Source organism: Chinchilla lanigera, unplaced genomic scaffold, assembly GCF_000276665.1.
Source record: "Chinchilla lanigera isolate Chin_1 unplaced genomic scaffold, ChiLan1.0 scaffold00177, whole genome shotgun sequence".
NCBI classification, from domain to species: domain Eukaryota; kingdom Metazoa; phylum Chordata; class Mammalia; order Rodentia; family Chinchillidae; genus Chinchilla; species Chinchilla lanigera.
The window spans coordinates 614,985-627,157 of record NW_004955578.1 but is presented as its reverse complement, the minus strand read 5'-3'; the positions used below and the strand labels follow the sequence as shown (position 1 = coordinate 627,157).

Here is a 12,173-nt window from a genome sequence, read left to right as displayed (position 1 = left end):
CCTGCCTGGCAAATGCAAGGTCCTGAGTTCGATTCCTGGTACCAAAAAGAAAAAATTATTATAGTAAAGGACACACTGACTCAATCCAAACACGCTTATCCCATCATTCTTGCCACTTTCTGAAGCAGTTCTGGAAGTGCTCTTCTGAGTGTCTTCATGAGGGGTGATAAAAAATTCAGTGAGTGCTGATGCCAAGTGCCATCCAAGAGAAAGGTAGGCTCATAAAAATACTACCGTGTCCTCATCCACCCTATTTGCTAGATCTGGCACCTTGCGACTTCTGGCTATTCCCCAGTCAAAATGACCGCGAAAGGTAAACATTTTGAATAGATTAGAAAAGGATAATTGAAATGAGGAGGATTAATGGTGGTGTGTATTTTACTATGATACATTTTAAGAATTTGAACACTCACCACTTTTTTGATCACTGATCTTGCTTTCTTTTTTAGGTAAAAAGGTAAAAGCTCTCCATAAGAGAAGAAAAAAAATCATAGGCTGAGGGTTCTAAGATTTATGGTGCCGGGCATAGTGGCACATGCCTGTAATCCCAGCACTTAGGAGGCTGAGGCAGGAGGATCATTGCGAGTTCAAGATTAGCCTGGGCTACAAAGTGAGCTCAAGGCCAGCCTGAACTGCATGGTGAGACCCTGTCTCAAAAAGACCAAAAAAAAAAAAAGATTTATGGTAAGAACAAATCTGTCTGTGAACCTGGGAAAGGGAAAGAAATTCATGTTAAGTTATATCTCAAACTGCAAAAGTTACAGTTACAATGTTTAATTGCTTTAGCTATTTGTGAAGGCAGAAAATAATCAAGCCTGGGGATGTACATCAGTGTTAGAGTGCTTGCTTAGCATGTGCAAGGCCCTGGGTTCCATCCCTACCATTGCCAAAAAAAGAAGACAGAGAGAAAGGAAAAGGCATTAAATCTGTGAGTAGAAGCCTTAAATAGGAAAAGTGAGTGTTCTGTTGGCAGTGTTGCTCCAGAAACAGGGTGTTTAATTTATAAATCAGCCAGGCATGGTGGTGCACTCCTATAACCCTAACACTCGGGAGGCTGAGGTAGGAGGATCACTTTGAGTTTGAGGCCAGCATGGACTACATAGTGACACCTCATCTGAAAACAAAAACAAACAATTTATAAGTTAAACTTTATCACAGATATACCTATAGAGTTCAGTACTCTCTAGGGTTTCTGCCATCCCCTGGGGGTTTGGAACATGTCCCCAGGGATACAAGCAGGATGATGTCCTCTGAACATTGATAAAAAGGAGGAAAGAATCCTTTTTTGTCTGTTCTTACGCTGGGGAACAGATCAGCCAGCCAGCCTTGGTCTGGACCACCAGAGCCCATGTCCTAACAGAGAGACCAACTACGGATGGACGTAAGTGTTAGAGTAAGATTTGGGCCAAGGGTGGTAGTGCACACCTGTAACCCCAGCACTCGGGAGGCTGAGGCAGAAGGATCACTGTGAGTTTGAGGCCAGCCTGGGTTACATCGTGAGTTCAAGGCCAATCTGGACGACAGAGTGAGACCTTGTCTCACAAGAAGATAAATACCGATAGAGAGTCAGATTTGGGGGACAAAGAATACAACTGAGGCTTTTTACTGAGGGCCTGAGAAATGCTGGAGAAAGGGAGCCAGGCAGGAAAGCAGGGGGCAGGGGAATCAGGTGGGTCCTTATTCTTATGGGCCCCGGAGAACCTTATTGGGGAGAGGGTACCCTCGGCCCTGATGAGGGAGCACTGGCCCCTCCTCCTGTTTTGTCTTCTCCTCAAGGTTCTGCTTTGGGGCTGGTGTTTCTGTCCTTGGTTATAAGATCGCTGATGTATGAACCACTTCTTAAGAGCAAGCTGCGTGCTGAGCATTTGATCATCACAGTCTCCGTTTACACACACACACACACACACACAGGTGAGGACACCCTCCTGAGGCCACTGCCCGGAGCCAGGCTGCACTGCCTGGTGAAGGCTGACGCGAGATGGGACACCAAGCTGTGGCTCTGGGACACGTGCCCAAAGCACTGCCTTCCACTGAACCAACTCTTACTCTGTGTACCAAGCCCGACACATTAGAGACCTTCAGCACATGCTGAGCCACACTGTGGAGGATCCTGCTGAGGTGTCATTGCTCTGTTTTGTTTTGTCTTTTTGAGACAAGGTCTTGCTATGCAGTTCAGGCTGGCCTTGAGCTCACTTTGTAGCCCAGGCTGGTCTCAAACTTGCAACAATCCGCCTGCCTCAGCCTCCCAGAGCGCTGGGATTACAGGTGTGCGCCACCACGCCCGGTGGTGTCACTGTTTTGTATCACCATACTTCCAAGATATAACCACACTGTCGATGTAGCCATAGTTCATTCATATTCACTGCTATATAATATTCTGCCAATACCATAATTTATTTATCCACCCTGCTAGGTAAATGTGATAGATGTGGGTTGTTTCTACTTTGGGGGCCCTTAAAAACGATGCTGCTCAAAGCATTCTGGAAAAGTCTGGTCATGTATACTGGCACAGGTGTCCCTACAGTATTAAGAAAGTGGGTTGTGAGGTATGTGACTGTAAGGGCCTGCTTGGTGATGCCGAACTGTTCTCCAGAATGCTTCTATCGCTTTGTCCTCTTGCCCACAGTAGGGAAGGCATAACCTGCCCTCTCTAATCCCTAGAGCTGCCAGACTGCTCAATCTGGCAGTCCAGTGGGTGCGTCTGTGCCTCACTAATATAATTAAGCACTTCTGTCAGACCGAAGTGGCTGTGTCCCATCTGACAGAGAAGACTGACACCCAGACAGCAGCGCCCCGTCCACACTCACAGAGGACACAGAAGACAGGTGAAGGTTCCTCAGGGCTCACAGGGAAATCCGCTCACCTGAAGTTCTGGGCGCAGGCTGCCTCTCGACGGTAGTCACACTCCCACGCCAGCTCCTGCTGCAAGGCCTGCAGGCTCTGCTCAGCAAATAGGCCTGGTGGGTATGGCACCAGTGAGGGGAGAGCCCAGCCTTGGGTTCCCACCCTGTCTTCTTTCCGGCTGTGTCTCCCGGTCCTGTCTCTCTTGCTGTCCCTCACACCTCTGCTCCGGAACCTTTAATGGCATCATCGTCGGCACCATCCTTCTGCTGTCTCGCAGCGCGGCCCCTCCGCTGTCTCTCTCCCGGGTCATCTCTTTGCTGTGCACGCACTCCAGCTCCTCTATTGCTGCACGACGCTACCGTCTTGGCGTCCTGTGCCTGAGCTGCCCCTCCTTTCCTTTCTAGCCTGTCTGCTTCCTCCCTTCCTCTCTCAACACCACGGGTACAAACATGCGGCCCTGCGGCCCCCTTTCTGCGCCGAGACGCCCCTCCCTGTGCTGTACTCTGCGTGCGTCTGGACTTCGGTCCGGGCTTCTGTCTCTCCGTGGCTCTGTCACACACGCGTGTGCTCTGGGCTCTCCCTGCTCAGAGACCGCCTTTCTGTCTGGCACACACTCACAGACACACCCTGGCCTGTGCCTTCCCTTGGTCGGGGACAGCGCAGGTACCTCACCTTCCGGTAGGGCTGTGCTCATCTTGAGCAAGGCCAGCAGGTTCTGCACATCGCTGTGGATGCTCTGGGCAACACCCGGGTACTGGGGGTTGTGGGGGAGGTGGAAGTCACTCCTCTGGGAGAGCAGGAGGCCCACCCCACCTCCCCCTGCTTGGCCTCCATTCTCACCTGGATCTTCACAGCCACCTCGGTCCCATCCTTTAGCACACCTTGGTGCACCTGCCCAATTGAGGCAGCAGCAAAGGGGACCTCCTCCAGGCAGGCTAGCTTGGCTCTCCAGTCCTTGCCCAGCTCCTCTTCCAGAACTTTCTGTGGGGAGTGGTCACAGAAATCACCATCCATCATGGTTATGGGCAGCTGAGTTTATTCCTGGGGCTCAGCATTCTTTGATAAGGTAATAACCACGGGCTAAGTTCTTGGCTGCTATTGCATTGTACCCATGTAGAAACTGAGCCTCAGAAAGAAGTTCCTTACCCTGGTGACCTGCCAGGTACAGGAGACTGGAAGACCCAGGCCAGCTTCTCTCTCCTGAGGCTGTCCTCCCTAAGCTACTTGGGCAGGTGCGGGAACTGCTATTATTTTTAGTGAAGATTTTTTTTTTTTTTGGTCTTTTTGAGACAGGGTTTCGTTATGCAGTTCAGGCTGGCCTTGAGCTCACTTTGTAGCCCAGGCTGGCCTTGAGCTCACAATGATCCTCCTGCCTCAGCCTCCCGAGTAGTGGGATTACAGGCGTGCGCCACCATGCCCAGTCTCCACAGTGGAGATTGATAACAATCTTTATTATACTCCTATATTGTATTAACTCAGAATTAACATGCTGGAAAACTGTTTCCTGTGGGCTAATCCGGTTTGGAGTGGCTCAGAGAGGCAGGAACCACACGGGGTCACAAGGCAAATGAACAGAACAGGCATCGGGAGGCAGGTGGCAGCTGGGATCCGCAGTCCACACCTTCACCCAGTTATCAGAAGAACAGCTTGTGTCTTGGGCACTTACTGAAGGCCAGGTGCTGTGCCAGCCTATTTGTAGATATGATCTCCTTTAATTAATAACGAAACAGTAATGATCACAGCTCAAACTTGCATGCCATTCGTGGTGTGACAAGGGCAGTTCTAAGTACTCCATCTACTCTAATAGCCAAGTGCTCTAATATATAAACTATGCACTAATTTACATAACCCTGTGACACAGGTGTGGCTGCCACTATCTCCGTTTCCAAGATGAGGTCACAAAGGCACACAGAGGTTAAGCCTGTGACTAGCAGAGGTAGGGCTCAAACCCCAACCACTGTGCTTTGCTGTCTTGACAGAGCTGTCTGCACCCAGGACAGAATAAAGCACTCTGCACCTTCCTCTCATTTAATCACAGTGATGCTATGTCTGAGGAGTATACTTTGGCGATCCCTATTTTATTTTGCCTAATTTTTTTTTTTTTTTGGTGGTACCGGAGATGGAACGCATGATCTTGCGCTTGCCAGGCAGGCGCTTATGCCACTGAGCTATATCCCCAGCCCTATTTTGCCTAATTTATTCAGGTTTTTTTGTTTGTTTGTTTGTTTGGTTTTGGTACCGGGAATTGAACTCAGGACCTTGCACTTGCCAGGCAGGTGCTTGTGCCACTGAGCTGTATCCCCGGCCCACGATCCCTATTTTATAGATGGAGAAACTGAAGCTCAGAGTCAAAAGGCAGGGGGAGCAATGCAGAGGGGGTCGGGTGGGTGTGGAGGAGATGGACTGAGTCTCCTTGCCTGCCTCCTGCCAGGCACTTACCAGCATCTGCCAGCGGGGCATGAAGTCGGCGCTTTGACGGACCCGCTCAAAGATGCGCTGCAGCTGGGGGCTGATGAGGCTGTTATCTTTGGAAGTGGAGGAGGGCCCAGTGAGGCGTGAGGAAAGGCTCTGCGTGAGTACCCTAAGTCAAGGCTTGTGGGGATGGGGCTGGGGTGGAAGATAGGTCAGGGTCAGGAGTAGAGGCTCACGCCGTACCCTGGATGCTGAGCATTTGGCCAACCTTGAGGGCGGCCCCCCGAACTGTACATAAGGTCTGCACGATCCTCTCGGCGTTGGCCTCAGATAGCAAAGGGCTGGAGCCCAGCTGGGAGCCGCTGTCTGGGAACGAGAGAATAACCACAGATGTTACAACCACGAAAATAACCAGAACGCCACGGCTGCTGCCAGAATGGCTACCTACACTGAAGAAGGCAGCACCAACAGCTGGCAAGGATGGGCAGCAGTCTGGACTTAGATCTGTGCTGCCACAAGCCTGTGTGAAAAGGGGGAACTTTCTAGTAAAGCACATGCCTAGGGTCAGTGCCATTCCCCTCCCAAGGGAAATGTATAAAGTGGCCCCCAACAGACAGTACCAGGTGTCCACGGCAGCACTGCTGATGACAGCACCAAACTGGAAACAGGCAAATGACAATCCAAATAATGACTAAAGGACTGTGAAACAGCTTGGTCAGGTGGTGCATGCCTGTAATCCCAGCCCTGGATAGACTGAGGCAGGAGGATCACCTGAGTTTGAGGCCAGCCTGGACTACAGAGTGAGTGCAAGGTCCGCCTCAACTACATAGTGAGACCCTGTCTCAAGGGAAAATAAAAAATAAAAATTGTGGAACAGTTATAGGGTGATTTGTGTAGTATTGAACAAGCAGTCTAGTGTTATATATAATAACAAATATATCTCACAAACATAATGTAGAATAAAAGAAGACAGGCACACAAGAATACACTGTCCAATCAATTATATACATATTGTTTTTCTTTTTTCTTTTTGAGACAAGGTCTTACTATGCAGTTCAGGCTGGCCCTGAACTCACTATGTAGCCCAGGCTTTAATCTTGCAGCGATCCTCCTGCCTCCGCCTCCCAAACCAATTATATTTATATGAAAAACACAAACAGGCAAACTAATCATGAGTGTCAAAAGCCAAGACAGGAGTGGTCAAGAGAGGAGCTTCTGGAGATTTGGGGCAAGAAGTCCCCAAATGTGGTCCAAGGGTCCCCAAGGTCCCTGAGACCTCTTGGGGTGGTCTGTGAGATCCAAGTATTTTCATCATAATACTAAGATATTCTTTGCCTCTTTTTCACTCTCATGTTCCCAAAAATATTCAGTGAGTTTTCCAGAGGTCCCAAGACAGATGAGGACATCATCGTCTGACAGCGAAAAAATAAAAATGCAAATGTGTATGAGTGCATTTACTCTGATGTTTTATAATTTTTATTTTATTTTATTTTGGCACTGGAAGTTGAATTCAGGATCTGGCGCTTGCCAGGCAGGCGCTTGTGCCACTGAGCTCTATCCCTGGCCCTGATTTTCAGTTTATAGAGATGATAGAGATGTCAGTTACACTACTCTGATTATTACATACTATATACATGTATTGAAATGTCACATGGGCCATAGCTGTAGCTCCATGGTGGAGTGCATGCTTAGCCTACACAAGGCTCTAGGTTCAATCCCTAGCACCAAAAAGGAAGGAAGCAAGGAAGGAAGGAAGGAAAGAAAGGAGGAAAGAAGGAAATGAAAAAAGAAAGGTAGGTTACACTGTAACCCATATACGTGTACATTTAGTATGTGTCAGAAATAAAAATAAGCCAGGTGTGGTGGTGCACGCCTGTAATCCCAGCACTCAGGAGGCTGAGGCAGGAGGATTGTTGTGAGTTTGAGGCCAGAATGGGCTACACAGCTACGTAGCAAGACTGTCTCAAATTAACTAAGTAAATGAAAAATTTTTTAAAAAATTTAAAAATCACTGGGGTGTAGCTCAGTGCAAATAGCCCTGGGTTCAATTCCCAGTACCAGAAAAAAGGGGGAAAAAAACCACAAAGAATTTATTGAGTGCTCACCCAATGCTGGCAGAATTCTAGATGCCTTTGTGGATTCTCTGACTGAAACCCAAGCATCACCCAAGAATTTTGAGGCTGGGGATTTAGCTCAGTGGCACAGCGCCTGCCTGGCAAGTGCAAGGTTGTGAGTTCAATTCCTGGTACCAGAAAAAAAAACAAAAAAAACCCCAAACAAACAAAAAAACCAAAACAAGAATTCAGAACTACCCACGCCTTACTGTGCAAGGTAGGAACTAAGAGACTGAGGTCCATGCCCGGTCAGGGATGGCATAACACAGAGTGGCGCAGCAGAGTTCAGACTCAGCTTGGGCTTAACCTACAGCTGACTTCTCCATTTTGAAAAAAATCCAAATGGAGAATTGCATGTGTAATATCAGGAACACCCTTCCCCTTCATTTAGCAACATCCTGCCTCCTCTGCTTATCTCTGTGTGTGTTTGTATAGCTGCACACTAAACACTGTGTTTGGGGCCAGGAATACAGCTCAGTGGCACAAGTGCCTGCCTGGCAAGTGCAAGGTCCTGAGTTTGATTCCAGGTACCAAAAAAAAAAAGAAAAGAAAAGAAAAGAAAAGATATGGTCATGTAAGGCCGGGTTTGGTGGTGCATGTCTGTAATCCCAACACTCAGGAAGCTGAGGCAGGAAGATCGCTGCAAGTTCGAGGCCAGCCTGGGCTACAAAGTGAGTTCAAGACCATCCTGAACTGCATAGTGAAACCCTGTTTCAAAAACACACAAAAAAACCCACTATATTTTGCTTAAGTTACATATAGTTTCACTTAACTTCTACTAAGAATGAGGATATTCTCCTACATAATCACCGTACTATAATCACATGTAATTGCCTAATACCTACCTTCCTATCCAGTCTATATTCAGATTTTCCCAATTTTTCCCCAAAAATGTCTTTTTTTTTTTTTTTTTTTTTTGAGACAGGGTCTTGTTATATAGTCCAGGCTGGCCTTGAACTCACTATGTAGCCCAAGTTGGCTTTAAACTCACAATGAGCCTCCTGCCTCAGCCTCCCAGACTGCTGGGATTACTTAGCAGGACCTGTATCACACCTGGCTTCAAAATGCCTTTTATAGTTGATTTTTTCAAACTCACAGTCAAACACCGTTCACACATGCCAGCAGTCAATTAATGTCTCGTTAGTCTCATTTTAATCTTGACTATCAGCCTTCACCTCTGTTTCAGGACTTGTTAAGGAATCTCACCTACAAATTCTATACATATGATTCCACTTCTGATGTATACACTTCCTGTCAGCACTATTTTCCTCCCTTGCTCAGAGTTCGCAACTCCCAGTGGCTTATATTTTTTTCGGATAATAGCTTCTGTTATCACAGCCGCGACAGTGGCTTAGCCCTGGTTCTATGCACTTTGCAGCAACCCTAAGAGATGAATCCACTGTCATCCCCCTATCTCCCAGCAAAGAAACTGGGGCTCAGAGAGGTGATACCACTTAGCCCAGGTCACACAGCAAGGCCAGGGTCTGAACCCAGGAGATGAGGTTCACTCACCTGACTGCAGATGTCCTCCTGGCAGGGACTTCTTGGCTGCCTCAGCCAGAACTCCCAGCCCCAAGCCCACAGCCAGTCCTGGGGAGGGAGAGAGGATCCTGAGTGCCTGCTTGCCTGCAGCCTTCTCCTCAGACCTTCTCTCTTTTCTCATTCTCTCTCTCTCTGGTGCTGGGGTGCTCACTGAGCTACATCCCAGTCCTTTTTATTTTGAGACAGGGTCTTTCCATAAGTTGTCCAAACTCGCAATCCCCCTGTCTCGGCCTACTGAGTAGCTGGGATTGCAGACCTGGGCCTGCATGCTGCATCTCTGTGTCCAGTTCAGGATCTTACACTTTTGCAGCTTAGGCTGCCCTTTAGAGTGAGGCCTTCTCTTTCTTTATCCCTCTTCCACATCTCTGTCCCTCTCCCAGCAGTTCAGAGTCCTCTAGTGAGCTTTTGTAAATGCCAGGGCCCACTCCTGAGTTTCTGGCTGAACTGGTCTGAGACGAGGACTAGATATTTGTATTTTATTAAGCACTCCAGCTGATTCTACTGTATAACCAAAGGTAAGAAAGCCCTGAAGCCAGGTGTGGTAGAGCATGCCTGTAATCCCAGCGCTCTCGGGAGGCTGAGGCAGGAGGATTGCAAGTTCGAGCCCAGTTTGGGCAACTTACCAACTTAGCAGGACCTGTATCAAATTAAAAAAAAAACAAATAAGTAAAGCGCTGGGGATGCAGCTCAGTGTGAAGGCCCTGGATCCGTCCCTGTTAACACACACACAAAAGCCCTAAAATCATTGCCCTTCTGGGGCTTCCTATTTTGTTGTCCACAGTTCCTTTTCTCTATGTTTAGCTCTCTTTTTCTAATTATTTCAGGCCAGTTTCAACAATCCCACTACACGACCCAGACTCATGTCACCTCATTTCTCTTAGCTTCCATTTCCTCACCTCTAGAATGGAAAAAAAAAGTCACCAATTTAGTACAGAGAGGTCCCTGTGTAGTGGCCCTTGCACATAACAGTTGCACAATAAATGTTATCATCATTTACATTCCTCTTGGCTTTACCCATCTTGACTTTTGTCCTTTCCCCAGCTCTCCCTCCTCTATCTCTCATTCATCCTTTTCTTGCTTCATCCTGTAAATGTTGCCTTCTCCGATCTAGGTAACACCCTGATACCTCAAAGTCACACCTACCCCCAAAGCTGGCCAGCCGACTGATCCGGGAGGCAGGTACCCTGCGTTCTCGAGAGCGGTCACTCAGCTGGGGAACAGAAGCTCTGAGGGCCGGAAGGTGGGGACAGCGCCCCGAATCCCACCGACCCGCTGCCACCCCATCCCAAGACGAGGCACAGGGTATTGCTGGCTGGGTGGGTGGGTGATGCTACCTGGGGCCGCGGTGTCTTCCTGACACGGGCCTCCCGTGCCCTCCGAATGTCCTCCTCACCCAGGCCTTTCCCAGCTCCATCCTGATGAAACTTTCGGGCCCCCAAACCCCCACAGGGGCCCTGCAAGAGACGTAGACTGTGGTAAAGAGCGAGGGATGCGGGGTCTGGCTGGCCCCTTGGGCCACTCATGAAGCCTTGCGGAGATTCTTCTCCTCGGGGACCTCCTCCCACCTCTTACCCACCAGTGGGGCCTAGGCCGCAGGGCCCCACAAAGCAGACCAACATTCCAGCCCAGCTGTCCACAGGTGCCCCGCAGTAGGCCCCCTAGCTCCAGCCACATTGCCTAAGTGAGAACAGGAGGAATCTTTAGGGTAGAAGTTTAGGGCTGGCTCCCTGCCGCGCCCCGCTTCTCTGGGAGGCCCCCAGGTTGCCCTGCGTCAGCCCCTTTTAAGATTGCTATCTACTACAGACCTTCTCCCCTGCTAATAGAGCCCCACAGTTCCTCCAGAACCTACAGTTCTACCTGTGCGCCTCCCAAGCCCACTCTCCCTACCCCTCTCGCGTTACCAGACACCCACAGATCTTCCAGGGCTACCTCTCTACTTCTTGGAGCTATCCCCCTGTTGCTAGGCACCGCCTTACCCTCCATGGCTAGGCACCCACAGTCTATCTCGTGCCTCCCCACCTCCCCACCGCACCTCTCTCCCGTTGCTAAGCACCGACCGCTTCTGGACTCCGGGTCCGCTGCTCGTGGGGCCTCCCGTGCTTCCGGGAACTGTCCGCCCGCCCCCTCCGGTCAGTTAGCCAATGGCGAAGCAGCAGCTCGCTGATGGGCATGGGGAGCTCGCCCCGCTGTGCGCGGTGGGCGGGTCCGGGGCGGGACCAAGGATCAGAGCGGAGTGTCTGTACTTCAGAGCCCGCCGGGATTGCTGGGGGACTGCGGGAGCGCGCACATACCGCTAGTCCCTTCCACTCACTTCTGAGGCTCGCGCCTGCGGCAGACCTTCTGGTCCCTATCATGTCTTTCTTGCCGACATCACTGTCCCTCACAAATGCCACACCTTTCTGCACGAACATTTTGCCAGGCTCTCTTTTTCTTTTTACTTTTGGTATGGTAGGCTCAACATCTCTCCTTTGAATACATTCTTCTGAGCAAACATTTCCCTTGCACATAGGGCTCCTTCACTTTGCACAAACACCCACACCCTGGCACCAACCTCCTTCCTTGCGCATATAAATCCCCTGCCTTGCGTGCCAACTGTCTGCCACTCACACCCTCAACTCTCCCTTGTACATAAACCCCTCTCTTGCACACTGAGCCTCTGTTCCCGCACATACCTTGCTCCCTCTGCTCCCCGCCCACCTGCGGGATGGCGCGAGTGGGGGCCCTCTGTTTCCTTCAGGCCTGACATTTCCCAGAACACACTCAGCCAAGATTCCCAGTGCTGAGTCAGGAACGCTGGCATCCCAGGAAATCAGCTTCCAGGCATCTGTGCGCGTGTGTGTTGGAGCGACTCGCCCTTCCCGCCGTCTGGGACAGAAACAGCTGGCTGAGCGATCTCTCCCACCACTGACAGAGGGAGAGAGGCAGATGTATCCCCCACAGCCACCCGCTCCTCCTGTCCAACCCCTTTTTTTTGGGAATGAGGGCTCCCCGTTTCTATGCCTGTGCTGTGTGATCTCAGAAGAGCCTTCCTCCCTCGCCGGACCTCCGCGCCCCTAACCTGTAGGGTGTTACCAGGTGAGCCCCAGTCTCTGACTTCCCATTGCTCTGAGATGACTCATTCTAAAGCCTGAGGCCTGTGCCCAGTGACCTTGCTCTGGGGTGACTCAATTTCTGAATCCTCCCTCGGCTCCCCTCCAAAGGTGAGGGTCTGACTCAGGAGCAGAGCGCAGTCCACCGCTGGGGCAAACTACAAAACACACC

At 50.1% G+C, this 12,173-nt stretch overlaps 1 protein-coding gene across 6 annotated transcripts in view; it reads right to left on the bottom strand.

Annotated features, from left to right (window-relative positions):
• The window catches only part of Adck4 (aarF domain containing kinase 4), a 19,669-nt gene extending 8,331 nt beyond the window's left edge, over nucleotides 1-11,338 (bottom strand). Inside the window, exons 1-10 of one of the 6 annotated variants that reach the window (XM_005414027.2) lie at nucleotides 10,970-11,058; nucleotides 10,485-10,589; nucleotides 10,247-10,366; nucleotides 10,056-10,122; nucleotides 8,883-8,960; nucleotides 5,500-5,622; nucleotides 5,284-5,369; nucleotides 3,685-3,825; nucleotides 3,517-3,598; nucleotides 2,864-2,957 (exon numbers count right to left, since the gene is read on the bottom strand). In XM_005414027.2, the coding sequence (XP_005414084.2) occupies nucleotides 2,864-2,957; nucleotides 3,517-3,598; nucleotides 3,685-3,825; nucleotides 5,284-5,369; nucleotides 5,500-5,622; nucleotides 8,883-8,960; nucleotides 10,056-10,122; nucleotides 10,247-10,366; nucleotides 10,485-10,586 (893 nt within the window). In that variant the 5' untranslated portion in view covers nucleotides 10,587-10,589; nucleotides 10,970-11,058. Of the gene's footprint in view, nucleotides 1-2,863; nucleotides 2,958-3,516; nucleotides 3,599-3,684; nucleotides 3,826-5,283; nucleotides 5,370-5,499; nucleotides 5,623-8,882; nucleotides 8,961-10,055; nucleotides 10,123-10,246; nucleotides 10,367-10,484; nucleotides 10,590-10,824; nucleotides 10,860-10,888 lie in introns of those variants that run through there. The other 5 variants (XM_005414030.2, XM_005414031.2, XM_005414028.2 and 2 more) reach the window with 5 other exon arrangements.
• Between the last annotated feature and the right edge of the window lie 835 nt (nucleotides 11,339-12,173).